The 19,146-nt window shown below is 43.1% G+C and overlaps 1 protein-coding gene across 5 annotated transcripts in view; it reads left to right on the forward strand.

The window, feature by feature from the left end:
- AKAP13 (A-kinase anchoring protein 13) overlaps positions 1-19,146 on the forward strand; it is a 227,667-nt gene that overhangs the window by 134,497 nt on the left and 74,024 nt on the right. For 2 of the 5 annotated variants that reach the window (XM_075045062.1, XM_075045063.1), the window contains exon 1: positions 16,696-17,487. The exons of the other annotated variants lie outside the window; for them this stretch is intronic. In XM_075045062.1, the coding sequence (XP_074901163.1) occupies positions 17,407-17,487 (81 nt within the window). In that variant the 5' untranslated portion in view covers positions 16,696-17,406. Of the gene's footprint in view, positions 1-16,695; positions 17,488-19,146 lie in introns of those variants that run through there. 5 annotated transcript variants of the gene reach the window in all.

The raw sequence follows: 19,146 nt of genomic DNA on the forward strand, positions 1-19,146 counted from the left end.
AGTCTTCCATGTTGCTCTTCCCTGGAGTCAGCAGATAAATGGAGAAAATTACGGCCCAGGTGTACAGTGTCACCCGCCTGTAGTGGCTGGTCCTTAGGAGGAGAGCCTGGTGCCAGTGCTGGTTGGTGGTCAAGTCAAATAGTAGAGAGATGCTTCATGGCTCAAAACTGCTGAACCTTGTTGGTGACCCAAGGCAAGGGGTCGATATAGTTTTCCAGGCTCCAATTTATTTTCTTAGGAAATAACTTCTTTAATGAACCACTCACTCTGAGGACCTGCCAAAATTCAGGTTGTCTGTGCACACTGAAGTCCATTTCCTCCATCAGCATGTGTGTACATAGGTATGTACTATGGGATGGTGATTGCAAATCTGTGTTTTTCAAAGGGCCTGTAGAAGAGCATGGGAAGCTTCCCAACAGCATGGGCAGTTTCAGAGTGAGTGGTTGAAGTGTTAGAAGCAAATCAGTGGGGTCTGAAGGTGGAAAGTGCAGCCTTAACAACAGGCTGCGTCCTTGCCCTGCCTCTTTAAAATCACTTGTGTAACTCTCTCTTTTTAAATGTTGTCCTGTAACTAGTGTAAACATGGAAAAACTCAGCCAAAAAGGAGCCTGCCCTAAGCCTCACATTAGTGCCAAAGGGTGGCACACACATACCCATCGGGTCAAGGCTTTGGGCTAGTCTGTGAGGCCCTTTCTCACACCCACCAGCATCCTGTGTCTGCCCCGGATGCTCAGAGCAGAGGCTAGAGAGATCTAGGAGGAAATTGTGTCAGACAGTCAACCTCTGAGTAAATTCATTGCTTTGCGGAATAGATTGCTCGGGGTTTCACCGTCTGTTCCGTGCATTGCTGCGTAAGCCATTGAGTCCACGGTACATGCTGCAGGGAGTTAGAATAAAAGCAGGCAGAAAGAAAAGAAAAAGAAATTCAAACCAGGCTGGGATTCTTGTTTGGCCTTTACTATTACTCATGCTTTGAAATCTGTAGCAGGAAGGCGTTTATACAACTATTGTGGCAGGGTTTTTTTGTCCTATGCTTAATTTCTCTGGGTGCTGCAGTTCCGATGCCTTTTTCTCCTGAACGCTGCTAATCCTCAGCTCGAGACAGTCGTTTCCAAGCTCAGTCACAGGATCCACGGATATTAGCGAGAAAGCAGGAACGCCGACACCGAGCCAAATCCCCGACTCAGCGCAAAGATGCTGCTCCCAGGTTTGGCTCAGTGCGAGCCTGCAGCAGGACGGGGCAAATGAAGGTGCCTGCGCAGCCCCCACGGCTCGCTGTGGCCACAGGGCTTGTGCTAGCCCTTGCTGATCTCTAGAGATGGTGAGTTACTTCTCCTCCCCTATGCCTTCCCCTTCAGCCACTATAGGCAATGTTTTTTAGAGGCAAAGATTGCTGTGTGTAGCCCTGATAGTCTGTTTTTTCATCATTTCCTAATTTCCTTTAATAAAACATTTTGGTCTGCCACCCTTCCAGTACCAGCTGCAAAGGAAGTTTATCCCTCAGCTTTTTCACAGTCATTGTTAAAATCATCATGAGCTACCTGCAATTTTATTTACCGTCTGCAAATACTGTTGCCTTGAAGGCAGAGCTGTGTATATATTCTTGCCGTAGTCTTGAGATGGATGCAGACTAAAGACAACTGTTTAATAATTACAAATCTTCTGCGATGCTTGCTTTTGGCTTGCTTCGGACAAAAGGATTCAGTCATAAAAATTATTTAACATCGGTGTATTAAAGTAGCTTTCTGAGGCCCTTTTTAGGATCAGGACTCTATGATTTCACAAGTTTGTACAACACAGAGCTAAAGGATTTCCAGTATAAAAAAAATCCCGGTTTTGGAGTTCCCTTCCAGTGGTTAGATACATTCATTTTTTTAATACAGTCATGAAAGTATGGATCCATAAAATAATGGATGTATAAGACTGTTACTGTAGCAAAGGAATGCTGGCATTGAATATTGTACCTTGAGAAGGAAATACTGTGCTGGTTTTGAATGGTTCACTCTCCTGTATCATATGGATTCTTTTATTTGTGTTTGAAATCTCTTAAAGTTTTGTGGTGTAACTGTTGCATGGTAGACATGGTTACTGCACACTGAATTCCTGATCTAAATATAGAGGAAATTAAGATGATAACGTGGGAGACCATATGTGGACTTTTTGATGGAGACTGCGTTATTATGATAAATGGGTGCTTTGGTGTATCACATCACTGGGTTTTTATCCTTTTGCAGGAACCTATCTAGCTCCATTCTGATATTTTGGAAGTCAAAGCTGGCACCCTACAACATAAAGAAGCCAGCATTTATGTTTTTCTGTAGGCTTATGATTTTTGCAGTTCATTGATAGTTACACCACCTTAGAGGAAAATGTCATTAATACAAGAAATAGGTTTTTAATTATATTAACAGACATTTGGTCTGATGGTTTGTGAGGAGTCATGGACTGGTGCTTCAGTTCTCTTGCCATCCTACACTAACTGCTATCGTATGTGGCAGGTTTTTTTAAGTGTAGTTTTTCAGGATTTGGGAAAGCTTTTTGGGACAGTTTGTGCCAAATCCAGAAAGTCTCCTGAAAGGTGAACCACAGTGAGAAGTGACACGTGGGGGGAGAAAGCCCCTGGGTACCACTGGGTCATGGCTTCCACAGTGACAGCCACTGGTAGGCACTGTGGTTCCTCCTTTGCTGTGTCAGCACAGGTGTTTGGGAGGTCTTGCTGTGAATGGACCAGGTTCAAAAGTCAGGTGAGACCTGGGCAAAGCTTTTGTTCTGGGTTCAAAGCAGTGTCTGCCATTTGGGGAGCCTTGAACTATAACCGTATGCATGGGGAACAGCTTTCTTGCCACTTTTTACTCTGATGGAAGAGCCATAAATGAGATGCAGCATTTAGAAGGTGAGGTTAAACAAGTTGAGACTGTAGGAAGAACAGTGAAAACTTTGAAGGGTGAAAATAGTTAATTCTTTAAGTAAGCTACTGTAGGAAGGGGTGAGCTCTCTGTTGCTTCCAGTGTTTCCATCAGGACTGGATGTCCTATGAGTGATATGCTGCAGCTCTACATAAGCTGCCAGACTGGTGCTAGAACTGCTGCGGGGTTATATTGCCTGACCTGTGTTATACTGGAGATTTGTGTGGACTTGATGTTTGCATGATACCTCCTGTCTTCCAGATCCACATTAGAAGGTGAAACCTAGCAGTGCAATCTGAGAGCCCTCAGATAGGGACAACTCTCTGAGAGATGAGCAGGACTCTTGGCCGCTGATGAAGAACAACAGGCTCTAGCAGTATCCAGGCGTGGCATTTCTGACTTAATCTTCCAGCAAAGGATGAATAGAATGGTTTGAGTAAGAAGAAAAAAGTAAAGGACAGGAGAGACTTGTACGTAGAGCTAGAATGCAGGTTAGAAAGAATACTTAAGTATTTCCTTTCATGCAGTGTGAATTGTTATGAACATTTATTTGTTGTTTTACCCAGTAGTGTTAAAACTCTTTCCGTGGAAACAGGGAATCAAAATGCATTTAGCCTCCTGGTAGTTGCACAGATTCCCCTTTCTCAGTCTCGTCTCTCCCCTTTTTAGGTAGTCTGTTTTCCCTTATTACACCATTTTCATGAAAAGGTGAAAATCTCAGATTTTTTTCCTCCAGCATCTCTGCTGTTACTGCTCAGTCATGTACACATTCTGGTGTAGCCCAAAGTGACTCAATTGTGTTGCAGAATGCTTCTGGGATCAAACTGCTGTTAAAACATCAGATGAGATAAAAGCCTGGATGATAACTGTTTGCCTTTCCATGCAGCATCCTTGCTCACATTGAGCAGATTGACTGCTCTCTGGCTCTGTCAGGGACATCTTTCCTTGCTGCCTGGTCTCACTGTGCAGAGCAGTAGTACGGACAGTTCGGTGGTGATGGACGGGGCTTTAAGCTTGGGACTGTGAAACGAGAATGGATGGTTTGTGTTGCACTGGATAATTAAAATATCTTTGTCTATACAGAAGGACTGAGTGATTTGGTATCCACACATATGATATCTAAAATAAAAGCACTTGACCGGTAAGGAAGGGAGTGGGTTTGGCTGAGCAGGGGCAGCTGCAAGTCACAATTAAAAGCCCCAGGGATAGAGCAGTGCATTGGTGGTGTGTTTGGCCGTGGTCAGCCATAGCCGTCCTTACTGTCACAACAGCAAATTCATCAAAACTTTCAAGGAGAGGAAACTTCTGAATTTTGGTAGAAGACTTGTATTAGTCATTGGTCACACTGAAGAAGAGGTGATGTCTCCAAATGTAGATCCTGTAAAAAGCATGGGCAGTAGCGACTTTTTTGTTGGGACCCCAGAGCAGGTACGCATAAGGGATAAGAAGAGAGTTTTTTCTCACTGCCGCTTACCTCCTTCCATTGCCAGTTTGTTGTTTTTACTCCTGTGGTCTGTGTTGTTGGACTTCTGCTTTGGAATAACCCCAGCATGGAGGCTGTAACAAGAATGTGACAGAGTTTTGCAATGGTTTAATAAAATATACTTGATCAGCTGTATAGGAATTAGCAGATGGGACTAAATTCTAAACTAGGCTTTCTTTTGCACTTGGTCTCTCACAGCTAACAAGATTCTTGTCCTTCCACCTTCTCTTTCTGCTTCAGTGATGCATTAAATTTATGCCTAAATAAGCATGTATTTGATGTAGCTAACTTTCTGATTTTCTCTTGAGCAGTGGTGAAGTTAGCTGGTCCCTCCCTTCTTGCTTACTGTGTTTATCATCTTTGTGCCAGCAATGTACTCAGTGAAAATGAAGGCGGTAGCTGTGCCCAGGAGACTAATCCAAAAGATAGAGCCAATATTTCTGGGTTATCTCATTTGCTTTCTCTTCTGTTTGTGTATGTTGAATCAGAGGAATTGTTGCTAGCCTGTGTTTAACCTGAGTTGCACTGCTCTCCTTTCAGATCTGCAGAAGGATGGATGGTTGGCTTATGATTTTCTCAGCCTCGTTATGTATTACTTCCCCCTAAAGACTTTGCCTTTATATATATACCATTACAGCCATGATAATAGTAGTTTCACCTTATTTATGCAGTTAGTTATTTGGGGGCATATTCTTACCTGTGGGAAGTACAGCACCTTTATCAAATACCGCATGCCTCCCTGTCCTGAAGCATTTCCATCTTCTCTACTGCAAATGCTAATACTGTGTTTGCAAGTACTGTGGCGCTGGGTCTGCCTATCTTTTACCAGCTGGCTGTGTTCTCCCTTCTTATATGTTGTCCTTCCAGCTGGTGAGATAAGAGGTAGGAACATGAAGCCTCACCCTTGCTAACTCATTAGTCTGAGCCCCGGTACTGAGTCTGCTTAGCGTCAAGTGACTTGTTTTTCTTCTGTCTGAGACTGTACTTACCTCCATAAATCACAAGAAGATCATAATCCTGACTTATTTGACACTGAACTTTTGCTTGGTTTCTTAACACAGCTGGACACATTAAATGCCTAGAAGTGGTTGGGAGGGATATTATTTCCAAAATACACATCTTCAGGGGCTGGAGGTGCAGTTCTCTGAAACATTGGTTTCAATCTGAGATTCTGTACTTGGGAATATAGAAATCTCTTCTGCCCCTCCAAAATATTACACTGTAGATCGCATTGATTCTTACGAAAAGCATGGACAGAGGTGGGCTGTTCAAGTCTGCTGAGATTAAAGAAGTGTTTCTTGGTGTTTTGTTCTATTATTATTTTTATTTTTAACTCACTGACCATAACAAGGTGAGGAAATGCATACTTGCCCAGGAGGAGGGGGACAAGTCTTAGCTTCAAATGCCTGCATGTAAGGGGTAAAAAAAGAGCAGTAGTGTACCTTTTTGAAACTTTTAAAAGGGAAGGAGGGTTGCTTACACCATTTCCAAATATTCCCACCTGCAGATGCCCGAAGGGGGAGGCATTGACTGTAAAGACTGGGGTCCTGCAGTGTTAGAAAGGGAAGGGGGAAGAGAGAGTCCATTGCTCTCTGCTGCATGGGCTGAAATGGGTTTTAGGGCATTTTGCAAATTCTGGTTTTAATTGCGTTTTGAGGAGATGTGGAGAGAAACCTCTAAAGGCTTTCTTGTTTATAGCTGGATATTTGGGGGACAGCGTTTTGTTTTGTTTATCAAGACTCGTTTATTACTTGTTTTCTGTCTTTGAGGAAGCTGAGGTTTACTTTGTATGTTGTAAACGATGCAAAAGGCACCCAGAAGAGTAGATGGATCTTCTGCTCTTGTTATAAATCTAAGTATATAGACTAAATAAATAACTTCTTTCTGGGCTTAAAATCCTTACAGTGCACCAGACAACAAAAATTTGCGTCTTGGAGTAGCTCCTAGAATTCTTCAATGCTGAAATATCTCCTCCGCTTGCGAACCTGGGGCTCTCCCTCTTTTAGATAAGTGTTTTCTCTTTAAACTGGCTTTTCTTGTGACCATCTTTTTGGGCAAGGGTTGGCACAATTCAGTCAATACCGATGGTGACAGTAGGAATGCATGGCAGGGAAAGAAGAAGTTTTGAAGGTAAGACTAAACAAGTTCTCTCTGTTAAAAAGAGCAAGGGGGGGGCGGGGAGGAATCTATGCTCGGAGTATTGGCTTTCTCTGGCTTTCGGCAGTTTGAACGTACACCAAAAAAATGATTTTTAGAGCACTTTAAAAGCTTTATAAGTTGTTTTCTTCTCTTACAAGAAAACAGAATTTATATAGAAGCCTATTGTTTCAAGTAGCAGCTGAATTAAATGTTGAAAAATAGGACATTTTGGTTGAATTTTTTTTTTTTAAGGTAAACATTAGTCTCCCAGGAAAAGTACATTCTGGTTTTATGCATGTCTCATTGTGAGCAATGTGTGTACCCTGTCTGGTAAGTAGTGCTGTCTGGAAGCATCGAACACCTTTTGGCAGATTGGCTCTTAAAATATATTGTGTGTTATCTTTTGCGGAGGATGTCGGCAGATGTCTGGATCCCAGCAATGAAATAGCAGGAGGGGAGGCAAGACAAGCCTGGGGTTTATTGTGGAGCGCTGTTGGAAGTGGAAAGGGGAGCCAGGGCGACGGGTAGCAGAGTGTGCTGTGGGCAAGGGTTTTAGCTCCCTTGTGTGGGGCAGAAAGCGGCTACAGTAGGGGATATTTTAAGCCAGTATGTAGGTGAATAAGTGAGATAACATAGGTGCCCATTTGGGAGCTACATTTCCTTTATTTCTTGTCTGAAGCTGGTGAGCAAGACCAGACTTTGGGGGCATTCAGACTATTTTTTCCCCAAACTCCCATGGCAGGGGAGGGAATGGGGCACTGATTGCAGCCGCTAAAGAGAGACCAAAGTCAGGAGAGAAGCCCAACTAATATTTTCTCCCAGTCTTGCTGATTGACCTAGCCAAAAAAAGCATAAAATAACAACAGCTGTTGAAAAAAGTCTAAATTGTGTGCCTATACCAACAGACGTTTCCATAAGCCATTGATTTTTAGGTTGTCCCAGCTTAAATACAGTATTGGGGGGGTGGGGGGGGTGAAAAGGGTCAAAAGGGTAAAATATATCTAGGAGAGATTTCTCTACTTAGGAGAACTTTATAAGCTGTCAGTGAAGCTGTAAACAAAGTTGCACCAGGATATATAGTGGCTTTTAGTTTAAATTGTGTCTTTTTGCTTGTTACTAGCTGCTTGGGTTAACAAAGAAAATATTTTTCTTTCAATAGCTTTCAGATCTTTTGCTGGGTATTTTTTCTTATGCGTCTGCATTAAATAAGCCCATTTAACAAAACCTGATCCTCTTGTAAACATGGAATAATGACAGTATCCCACATATGGGTTTCATTAATTTTTGCATGTTTTGAAGTTGCCTTTTTTTCTCCGAAAGGCTGACTTCAGAAACAGCAGAGATTAATGCTACATAATAGCCAAAATGACTAGCTGAGCAGTCAGCAATTCTAACTTGGGATAGAAAGGGTTTCTAGTTAAATTATTTAACCATTGCATAGCGAAAAGGATATTTTTTTCTGTATAGAACGATGCTGCATAATCTGTACTCCTCCCAGTTGCTGTTACTGGTTTGCTTTGATTGAACTGGCATCAGTTCTGCTGATTATCTGCAAGCTTTCTTGCTTCTGAGTCTTGTAAATGTTTTGGATTTTAGCCTCGAGAGAGAGCTCCAGAACATTTCCCTCCTTTTTCTGAAGAAAACAAAACCAACCCTTTCCTTGTAGTCACTTGTGAGAAATTTCAGATGCTCCATTTTCCTTACCTACAGCGCAGTGACTTTTGCAGCTCTTGGGATAGCCTGAATCGGTGGGATAACTCAGGGAAATTGCAAGTCTCCCAGATATAATAAATGCTGGTTTTTGACATTTTTGGCTACAGTTATCATTGCCCTTTGGTTTAAGTTTGTATATTCATCTGTTGATTAAAGCTGTTAAATGTATGGAAGTGCAGCAGCTATGGCAGGTGGGGAATGAGAGAGGAGAGAACAAAACCCCTGTAACTAAAGTTTTCCTAAAACACCTGTATCAACCCGAAATTCTTAGCATTTGCAGGGACATTCCCTGCCTTTAACTGAGTGGGGAGGAATAGGAGCAGGCTTTGCATCCATTATTCCAGTTAGAAATTATCCTTGCAACAACAAATGTTACTGTAAAGGGATCTTTGAAAAGCTAGTAGAGGAGATGTAGCATATGTTAGTTTATAACCTTAGAAATAAATATTTTATTATTTTTCTGGAGCAGTGTCAACAGTTGAGGAAATTCCTCACTAATGACGATGCTTCCACATATCTGGCTGTTAATTATACATATGTTTTATGTCTTGAAATTCCATTAGGAATATTTTCTAAAGTTGGGCTAAAGAGGAGAATATATTTAGCAAGTATTGGTATAAGCAGTTCTTAATGATGGCTTTGTGGGCTCAATGAATCCTTATCCTTGCATATACATCTTTAGACCAGAGGGATAAAAGTGGGGTAAAAATTGGTAAAACCAGGTTTCTTCCGCAGGGTCAACATTCTTTCCTGGGCTCTTGAACTGTAAAGACATGTTTGTTTAATATTCTTTACAGAGGACTACCAGGGAAACGGATAAAACAGTGAGCAAATGAATACTCATGTGGTCCTAAAGCAGACCTCCCAGGCAGGAGCTGGAATCCAAATGCCTCCTCTCAAAGTTTGCATTGGATTTTATTTCAAGTTTCCAAATGCATGTAGAGAGGGCATGAAAATATTGGTTGGATGTGAGTGTAGGTAGGAGGGTGAGCTGGAGTGTCTGTTATTGCTGGGGAGAGGGGCCCTTGGCTGCACTCAGAGCATCTCAGTTACCAGTCGGATTTGAGATCCTCTTCCCCACAAAGCAAACAGAAAAATTGGAAGGGCAAAACAAATACCACAGTGTCTTCAATCCCCTGCCTTCATTAGCAGCCAAGCAAAAAATTGATGTGGAAATATGATGGGTGCCTTTGTACGGTGCTCTGTTTTCCCACCTTCTCCTCCCAGATTTTCAAATTACAAGATGAAAGAAGAGATAACGTTTTCCCTTTTGACAGAGTGCCTGGCCAGGACAATACACTGGGTTGTGTGGCCTTCCCAAGGGCTGAGTCCTAGGGACTTCAATTAAAAGGGGAAAGAAAAAAAAAAGGAGGGAAGCTGAATCATTTTCTGGCATGATTTATTCATTTGAATGACCCTTCTCTGTTTTTCAGTTAGATTACGGTGCCTTAAACTGAAGGCATAAAAGAATGGTAAAAGTTGAATAATTTCCTCAGTTCAAGATGTGTCATTTTTATATTGTCTATTAATTTTACTCACTGATACCATACGTCATTTTTGTTGGGTTTTATCCGCCAATTCATCTATGTAATCTGCTATCCTGTCTCTGTTTTTAGCTAAATATATAAGCTCTTTAGATAGAAGTATACACCAGGCGTATCGCAGCACCAATCTCATGTTATGGCGAGGCATCCTGGAGCAGCTCAGATGATGTCCGTCTGCTCCGGTGCTGTGCCTACAGCAACAGGTATCATGCTGTTATTTCGGAATACAGTGTGATGTTTCCTACTCTCTGCAAATGTGAGGCAGTCTGTTTTCCTGCACAAAAACTCATCCTAATTTTTAACCTCATACCTTGAACTGTAAGGCTTTACTCTTCCTGGCATTTGTTATTATGGGATAATGGTACATATGTTTTTATTTGTGTAAATCAATGCTTTCTTACATCTGATATCTATCCCAGTGATGTCAGAATATGCTTTTTTTATTATGCATGGTATAAAAATGAAAAATTCCTTCGAGTTTTGCATTTGTGAACTTTATAGATAATAAAACATCCCCTTTTTCTTGCATTTGAGACAAACGCAATGATCTCCTACTTAACTCCTCTGTAGGACAAGTTACTAGACATTGCTTGTTTGGGTATTGTGAATTCAGCAGGCCTTCAAATATTTGGTGGATAGCCCGTGCAAACCAATTTGTATAATGTTTATGATGGTTTGAAAACTCCTACAAATAGAATTCACTATTTTAAATACTTTTATTTATGTCATTATCTTTCCAGATCCCAGAAATTGTAATCCTGCCTTTAGAGTGGGAGGCTTAAATCACCGTAATTAGCAAAGATTATTGCTCATTGTGTGCATGTAAAATTTGCACATTCATTACCAGCAACTGAAAAACACGAAGAGAAATTTAAGCTAGAGCTAACATGACCAGCTTTAGTGCTGAATGAAGTCAAAGAACTGAACGTTGTTTTTGATGACCCCCTTTGGCAGCAGCTTCAGACTGGGCTGAGCCAGCTGTGAAACCAAAGCAGTATCTCCCATCCAGATGTCTTGGTTGAAAATTGTGTTATTCTTTATGAAAGACCCTGTTCTTTTTGTGTTTTACCCAATCTGTAAATCATTAGACCCCATGTCCTGGTGGGAAGCGCCTGAGCATGGGAGCAGCCGGCATCCTGGAGGACGCAGGGAACATCCAGCCCAGGTTGCTTCTGGGAGACTGATTTGCTTCTGCAGTTCATAGCTCAGGTGCTCTTTGACAACCTGTTTTGGAGACTGTTCCCACTTTATCCACTCGTGTTTTTTCCTTCCCTGTTTTCAGGATGCTGGAATTCACAGGGTGAAACAACATGTCCAGTATTTGACAGCGAGAAGTATTTCTCTCAACTCTCATAACATGCTGAATAAATATCTGTGACATGATCCAAGATCCCACAGCACTTCAGCCAGCCAGACATCTCAATGTGCGGTTATTTTTGGTAAAGGGAGAACTAGATGTTGCAAACCGATATAAAGTCAGCTGAGGGGTTGCTAATCTCTTGCGTGGGATGTGTTTCTCCTGTAGTCATTTGGGAGCAGTAAGATGGGCAGTTGACTTCCTCTGGAAGGATGTTCAGGCATGCTCCGTGGCAGACCAAAGCTTCAGCATTTTTCCAAAGGTTATTTGGACAATAGAAATTCCTGAGAAATGTACACCGAGTCTCTAAGAAATATCAGAAAAGGAAAGGTCAGGAAATGGCTGAAGGTCTCTCAAGGTGTTTTTGTATTTTCTCAAAACACACGCTCCATGTATCTGTATGTCTGACAGTTTTCCAAGCCCTTCTTATTCCTCCTTTATGGTTCTTCAGCTGTTTGTTAGACAGTTATGTCTTTGAGCTCAAACACAGGCTGTGGCTCAATGGTTGTTTGTTTGGATATAAAATTCAGCTTGCTCGTGTTGTTCCAAAGCACGGTATTGCTCTGTGAGGAAATGTGTCTCTCCAGACCTTTGCATGAAGATCTGAATGATTTAAATAGGGAAGTTTTAGGAGAGTTGGGGCTGTCCAGGCTGCAGAATAAAAGTTTTGTTGGTACTGTGGATGATTTGCTCCAAGGATTAAGTCGAGCTGGTGAACATTGAGGTGTTTTAGGACCAGGACTGTGAAGGTTTGTTGCCTGCATCACTAACCTTCCCCCTTACAGCAGCACAGCACTTGCCATGGATGGGATCCCTGTGACATGTGATCACAGGGGACTGTCCATGTCCCTCTCTGTGACTCCTCTTCTTCCTGTGCCCTACCTCATAGGGAAATCCAAAATCACGACCAGCCTTTTGGGGCCACCCCACAAAGAGGACGCTGCTTGGTGGGATGCTAGTGGGTTGTGCCATGGCTGGCGGGATGCGGCCCTGGACCAAAGTGTCACCGCAGGGATGCAGATGGACAGGCAGGGTGGGAGCCGGGTCAGTCACAAAACTCCTCTCAGTCTTGCAGTGCTCCTGCAAAAATGAGAAATGCATTATCTAACATCCATGACTCTTTACCAAGGTCTGCAGCATGAGTGTTCGCTAGTGTTCAGCAACTGGTCATCTTCAGAATCCACATTCGAGCATCTGTCTTGGTCTTCTCTCACACGGGTGCTGACCTGCCTCCCAGCAGACACGATGGATGTGCGCTCCCTTCCAGATTGGACACGCTCCTCTTACAGGCTTTGCAGTATTAGAGTGCAGATTTCCTTTGCCTTATTTAGTTTTAGGAAAAAAGGGGTTTGTTTTGTCTATCATTGCAAGTGCCAGAAACATAAAATTTTAAAAACTCTTTCCAAAAAGCTGATTTCTTTTAAGAAAAGAGCAATTGAAATTGTAATTCTTCTCTCCTACTGTCTGATGAATTTATTATCTCCTGTGTTTAATGCCCAAAAGTGGGTTTTGACTTGCTTAAAGCAGGGAGAATTTTTTCCTTTCATCTACTGTTCCATTAGTTCCTATCAGAGCTGCAGTTAAAAAAGTTAATACGCCTGAGTATTTCTGCAGATTGCATCATTTTCAGTGTTTCATAACAATATGGCAAAAGTAATTTGAAACAGATAACAATAGTGCAGTCTGTTTCAGAATAACCATGATTTCCTTCTCATTAAGAGGCCTGTTAGCGGGTAGAGGAGGCGGAGTTTTATCTGGATGAGTTACGGATCATATGGTGTGATCGAGTGCTTTTAGTTCTTCCCCTTCCCCCCCCGCCCCCCCCCCCGCCTTTTCCTTCCCTTGAAATCCGCAGTGCTGGACTTTGGTTTGGATATGAAACGATTGGATAGTTTCAAACTCCTGTCTGCACAAAGTGGCTCGGCTCTTCCAGATGTTTTCAATAAGGAGCCCAGAACTGTCACATCAGCAGCCGGTGGCCCAGGCTGCTGCTCGCATCTTCTCTCCATTTTGAGCAACTTGCCGAAAAAAAAGAGAATTATTTACTCGTTGGAGTAGGTGTTTTAAATTTAATCTTTATCCTCTGGTGCATTGTGTTTCTAAGCATAAATGCTGTATACTGTATAAACATGCATATGGCATTCAAGGGACTGCCTTAAATAGATGGACAAAGGAGACTGGAAGCCTTTGTTCTGCTTCGTCCGGGCTGAGTCTGTCTTCTGTGTCTGCTCGCCGTGCCTGTGTGTATATAAGGCTGTGTGCAAGGCAAGATTTCTAGCCTGAAACAATGCAGCAAAAGCCCCACCTAATGTGGGAAGAGAGTGATGGTCTCCCAAGGGGGAGTGTGTCTGGCACATTATCTTCTATTTGTTTATTTTACGTTTCTCCCCCTCTTCAACAGTAAAGTCTGGAAATGAAGGTGAGATGGACTTTGGGTGTTTGTAGTCGTCACTGGCCTCCTGATCTTGGCTGTGAGTCAGGAACATAACTACAGAAAAACTCTTGGAACAAATTCAGGATTTGAAAGCTTAAATTTGAAAAGAAAAAGGAAAGGGAGAGAGGGGTATATTTTTTTGTTGGTTGGTTTGTTTGTGTTGATGATTTCCTTCTGTGGCTGAAGGTGTAGAGGACTCTAAAGGGATCTGTTGGCAACCTTTGCTAGATCAAGACACATAATTATGGAGGAAGGCAGGTCATCATCTTGATTCGCAGGTAAGGCGTGGACATAAGTCCTGGGACACGTCCTGTGCCCGGAGTCACCCTGCCTAGTGCTGGTCTGGCAGCTTCCCTGGCCAGCTCTCGCCACCTGCCTGCACCTTCCACCTGAACTTTCTGTTCCCTCCTATCCTGTGAAGGCACATGTTGGGTTACTTGTAGGTTATGGCCATACCGAGATGCTTGTGCCTAGCTCAGAAAAATTGGCCTCCTCTTTTTAACTTCCTGCTATGAAGGTTGCACATCTCCCAGTGTGTCTCCTACCTCCTTTGGCTAGAGGTGTTTCTCATTTCTCCTTACCTGTAGGAAGGGTGAGATAATGTGAGCCACAAAAGCCTGGGTGTTGATGCAGCTACAAGTCGGCCCTACCTTGCATCTCCATGGAAGATGCTCTGTCACAGTTAGTAGCGATGCTTACGTGGCAGTGTCCTCTGCAAGGTGGGCATTGCTTGAGCCCTGCAGCTGAACATCTCTTTCTGGTTGCCAGAGGGGCTCTGCCATTCAAAGGTGAAGTGCTGTAAGTGGAGTGCCTGGACAGAGCTGTGCAGTTGTTGTTTGGGTAAATCTTGGCCTTATATACCAGCAGCTGTAATTAAATTGATGAGAAAACAAAATTAACTGTATCACTTAAAAAAGTACGGGTGCTCCATAATGAAACATTAGAGCATCATTAAGGCACAGAGACTGCTGCAAATTCGTTTACCTGAACTAAATTCACACACTTTGTTTATACGTTCCTGTCTTGTAAATTTAGATTTGAGGAAATCCCTGCCTTTTATGGTAGTGTTTGAAGGGCTGGAATGCTGTCACAGCCATTTCTGATTCCTCATCTCGACAGGCACATGATTTCTGGGATTCATTACTTGTGGAGAAAACTGGTGGCTCCAGAAAGTCCCCAAAGTACTACCACATTTCGTGTGTGTCCTAATACTGAAAGCAGAAGCTCCGCTCGTTGTTAAGGAGAACAGTGTCATTGGCTGAGATCTCGAGCCGGGGATTGTAGCTGTAAGAGAGCCTCGTAGAGGAGATCCTCCTCAGTTCAGCTGGTGGTGTGGTGGAGATGAAGCTTTGGGTTGTGAGGGAGAGACTGGAGCCTAAGGAAAGTGGGGGGAGATACCTCGCGTTGACTAGGTAAGAGCATACCTGTGTCACTTACGGGGAGGAGGTCATCCGCTGCGAGTTCCCAGCCCGCTCCAGCGCCTGAGGAAATGTTCATGGCGTGATGCCCAAAGGTGGACCTTCAAGTGGTGGCTGGCCACTGTGCCACCGAGCTGTGCTGTAGTCTTAGGAAAAGACGCCCTTCTCAGCTTGCTTACTGAGCCTGCTAAATCTAAAGGGTAATTATGCTTTTCTATCATCTGACTGTACGGATTGGGGGTGTCATATCCAGGAGAGCCCAAAACAGTACTTTGTGTTTCTGTGAACTCCTGTTCTTCAGTGTTTTACCAAGTAGGTGCAGAGGGGAGTCAGTTCCTATTTTACTCACAGGCAGGCTGATGGTGCAATGTTTTTGGATGGCCAGAAGGCTGGGTAGCACTGGAAAGAGAGGAGCTGGAGCGCCCACTCGTAGCAGTTGGGTTTAGACCTCCTTTAGAAGACTCCTCCTGCATTCAACTGCCAAAAACTCACTTTTTATCCGTTTCAGCAGGCTGCAGGCTCTGAGTCACCTTTGCCAGAGCTTGAGCCGGTGGTTACAAAGTGCCTCATACAACCGGGGGACCGGGGCCGCCCTACGAGGCTGGATGAAAAGACCTACAAACCCGTAACTCTGGGAGCAAATCCCAGCGGCAGGAGGTGGGCCAGTTCACCCGGTGCCGCGGAGGATGGCTTTTGGAGATCCGCGACGAAACGCTGGGTTGATAAGCGCCGTTTCCGGTGTCTGTGTTTCCTGCTTTGCAACACGGGATTAACAATTCCCGCGTTTCCAGCTTTTCTATGCAGAAAAGCAGCAAGTTCTGCTCGCTACAAGCACCCAACCACAGAACCTCCCCCTTCCCCTTTTCTTCTCTCTTTTTTCTTTTTTTTTTTCCTTTCTTTTTTTTTAACCACCCCCATTCCCTTTTGAATCGGTGAATGAGAGAATGTCTAAAGCCGGGGAAGTATGGAAAGATTTCATCCCTCGAGAGGTCAGGGTGGGGTGGAAAGCGGAGGGGGCTGCAAGGGGGCAGTTTGAAAACAGGAAACCATGTGGCAGTGTGCATGCAGGGCCCAGCTGATGTGAATGAGCTATTGAGAGGGGAGAGACACTCTGACTGGCCCAGCATTAGAAAGGCGAAAAAACTTCAGCTTTTTTTTTTCTTAAGAAAAAAAAGCTCTGCCTTTCAGGCTAGAATAAAAGAGGGAAAATTGTATTTTCTAGACAGCAAGTTGCTGAGATCTTTTGCTCTGTGTTGCAGACAAACAACAAAAAAAAGTAAATGGCTGATTTCCTTTTTTTGTGTGTGTGTGTGCACTGATTAAATCATAAGTTTCCATTCCTGTTTTGGGGAAGCGTTAAGCCTGAAATTGTCTTTCATTCTTCTTGCCTGGGGGAGAGGGAAGAGTCTTTTTACCTCTCTGAAAACATGTCCCTTTGCTTCTCAGTCTCTTTTTGGATGGAGCAAACACACCAAGTGCCTGCAGCTGGAGATGGAAGAGGCTGGCAAAGAAAAGCTGCTGCTTTTTCTACCTCCCCCCCCCCCCCCGCCCCTCCTCTTTTTTTTTTTTTTTTTCCCCTCTCTCTGAAGAGATGAATCATGCTCCCACAACTGCAAAGAAATTTTGAAAGCTGGGAGAGCACTGGTGCAGGGCTAAAAATGCAAGTAGTGACGTCCCAGCCCAAATCAGGAGGGAGTGGTTTTATTTCATTATTTTCTTTCCTTTTGCCCTGTGCTGTCATTAGAAATTTAAACTTAACGCAAAACCAAGCCCTCCTGTCTGGGGAACAGTGGACCAACTCAAAAGGAGAAAAGTACCTTTTTTTATTGTTTCTTTCAGTGCATGAGGGCGTGAAAGAAAAAACACGTTGGTGACAGTATTTACGTTGGATACGGTGATCGTCTTTTTTTTTTCTTTTTCTTTTTTTCCTGAATTAGATCCATCGTGGCTGAGTCTACCTTCTGCCTTTCCTCTTGGAGCGTCAGGGTTCCTGCAGCATACATCTGGCTTTTGTTCTCTTCGGGCAGGATTTTCATTCTGGTGCTTTTTGGATATCAAAGTTGTCTGGAAAACATTTTTTTTATTATTATTATTACTATAACAGGAAGGCTGATAACATTCTTAGCAGTTGCAAAAAAACAATCCTATATGTATAAAGCTCTCTTCAAATATCTTTTGTTTACCATAAGATCCTACGTTGCCTGTATAAGCAAATCTGTTCTGAGAAGACTTTATCAGACGGTCGCAGCTCTGGGATTTTCTTTTTCCTGTTAAGAGGCTCGGACAGGCTGGTGTGCTGAGACACAGGGACTCCTCTGAGCACGTATGTGAGAGGTCTGGAGCGCACCTGGCCACGGTCAGCCTGGGGTTCATGGTGGGCTCTGCTCCTCCGCTCCCGGCTTTTTGGACAAAATGTACGAACGCCACAAGAGGCGATACAGCCTGTGCGACATTTCCAAGGTGGACAGGACTGTAGATGTTGTGTTGTTAAAGGTATGATGTTTGGGTACACTTATTTACGGGTTCCTTTCCCTATCTCCAACGGGTCGATCTGTTCGCTGCTGTACCTGTGTCCCCAGCTGGATGGTGCAGAGAGGGGGAACAGGCAGAAGAGCTCTTGCCCTTCAGCATGGAGATGGCTTTGGGTGCGATCAAACCATTTCATGCCAAATTATCTCTGCAATCAGATAATCTCTTGTGGCATGCAATCAGATACTCTTTCGGAGAGCTCTCTCTGGCCATCTTCCCTGTCCTCTGCCATTAAATGGTCCCCCCCTCTTTTGAAACGTTCAGCACTTGCAGGTGGGTTTTCGGTGTAAGGTACCTTTCAGCAAAGGGTTTTTATTTCCAGTGGTTGCTTTGGGGGTTGAAATGCACGTGTCCCCTGAAAGATGTATTCTGCCAAAAAAGGCATGATGGATTCCCCTTTGCCTCTGTTTTTCGTTTGTGTTTGAAGGGTGTTGCTCACAGTCTTATTGTTTGGACGTGAGTTTTGTCTGAAGATGGGTTGGAGCAAGAGCCAGGAGTGGCTTTTGGCTAATTGTCCCAGTGTGTTCCTCCTCTAATCTAAAATTAGCAAGTGCTCCACCAAATGGCACAATGGCAGTCTGGGAATGTCCTGTCTCCGTAACAGCTCTTTGGAGCTTCAGCAGTTTCCTGGCAAAGTGGATGGAAATAGGAAAGCAGCCAGAGGGACTGCAAAACACAGCCCAACTTAGAGATCTGAACTCCTGGAAGAGCATTTCCTTTCCCTCTCCCTTTTTCTCTCTTTTCTTTTCTTAGGTGAGGCAGTGGGTTTCTGCATGATCGTATGCCTTCCTTTTTTATGATTTTTGCTTCATGTCCATGTTTCCAAGTCGAGATGAGAATGTATAAAAAAATTTATTTTCACATGATTCTTGTTCTACTCTATCTGCACTAATATAGACCTAGCACTTGTTAACTTGCTTTGTTTAGGAATGAAAGTATTTTCCTTTAATGCAATGTATCCTTTGGTTTTTGGTGACACAAATAACCATAACTCTACCAACTCAATTTTATTGAGTATTTTTTAACTCTTCTGTTAATGTTTCTGGGTGAGGATTGAATCCCATGGTATTCAATCTCTAGACATCTTTTAAGTCATTAAAAAATGTAGACATATTGTGTGTACACTACTTGTGTGAAATGACTGCTTAATAATATTTGGGAGAAGACCTGGTACCCCTGACAACTTTGGTTGCTAATATAAAAACCCCAGTCTTTTTTCTTTATAAAGAGTATCTGAATGCATGGGTTGAAATGTAATTCACTATAATTATCTGACTTCAATATTTCTGATGTCATCAGTTCCTTAAATTAGTTTTTGTTCAGCAAAGCTTAGATTTTATAACAAAATGTGGCTCTTGTTAGTTCCCACTAGTATTTTCCTAATTGAGTTTCAAAACTGTGGGTTACACTGTCTGTTCCTGCAAATGACTCAGTGTCCATATATGTGTGCGTGTGTGCACGCATTGCTGCTCCAAACATAGGCTGTACAGGCTGCAGATGTTTAAAATAGGAGGGTGCTAGTGACAGCTATAGTTACAATCAACTTTAGCTTGATTTTTAGTCATTCTCCATGTTTTAGCTGGTTTCTGTAACATAACCGGTAGATGAAATTAAATTTTGATG

The sequence above is a fragment of the Buteo buteo genome, chromosome 13 (genome assembly GCF_964188355.1).
Source record: "Buteo buteo chromosome 13, bButBut1.hap1.1, whole genome shotgun sequence".
Classification (NCBI taxonomy): domain Eukaryota; kingdom Metazoa; phylum Chordata; class Aves; order Accipitriformes; family Accipitridae; genus Buteo; species Buteo buteo.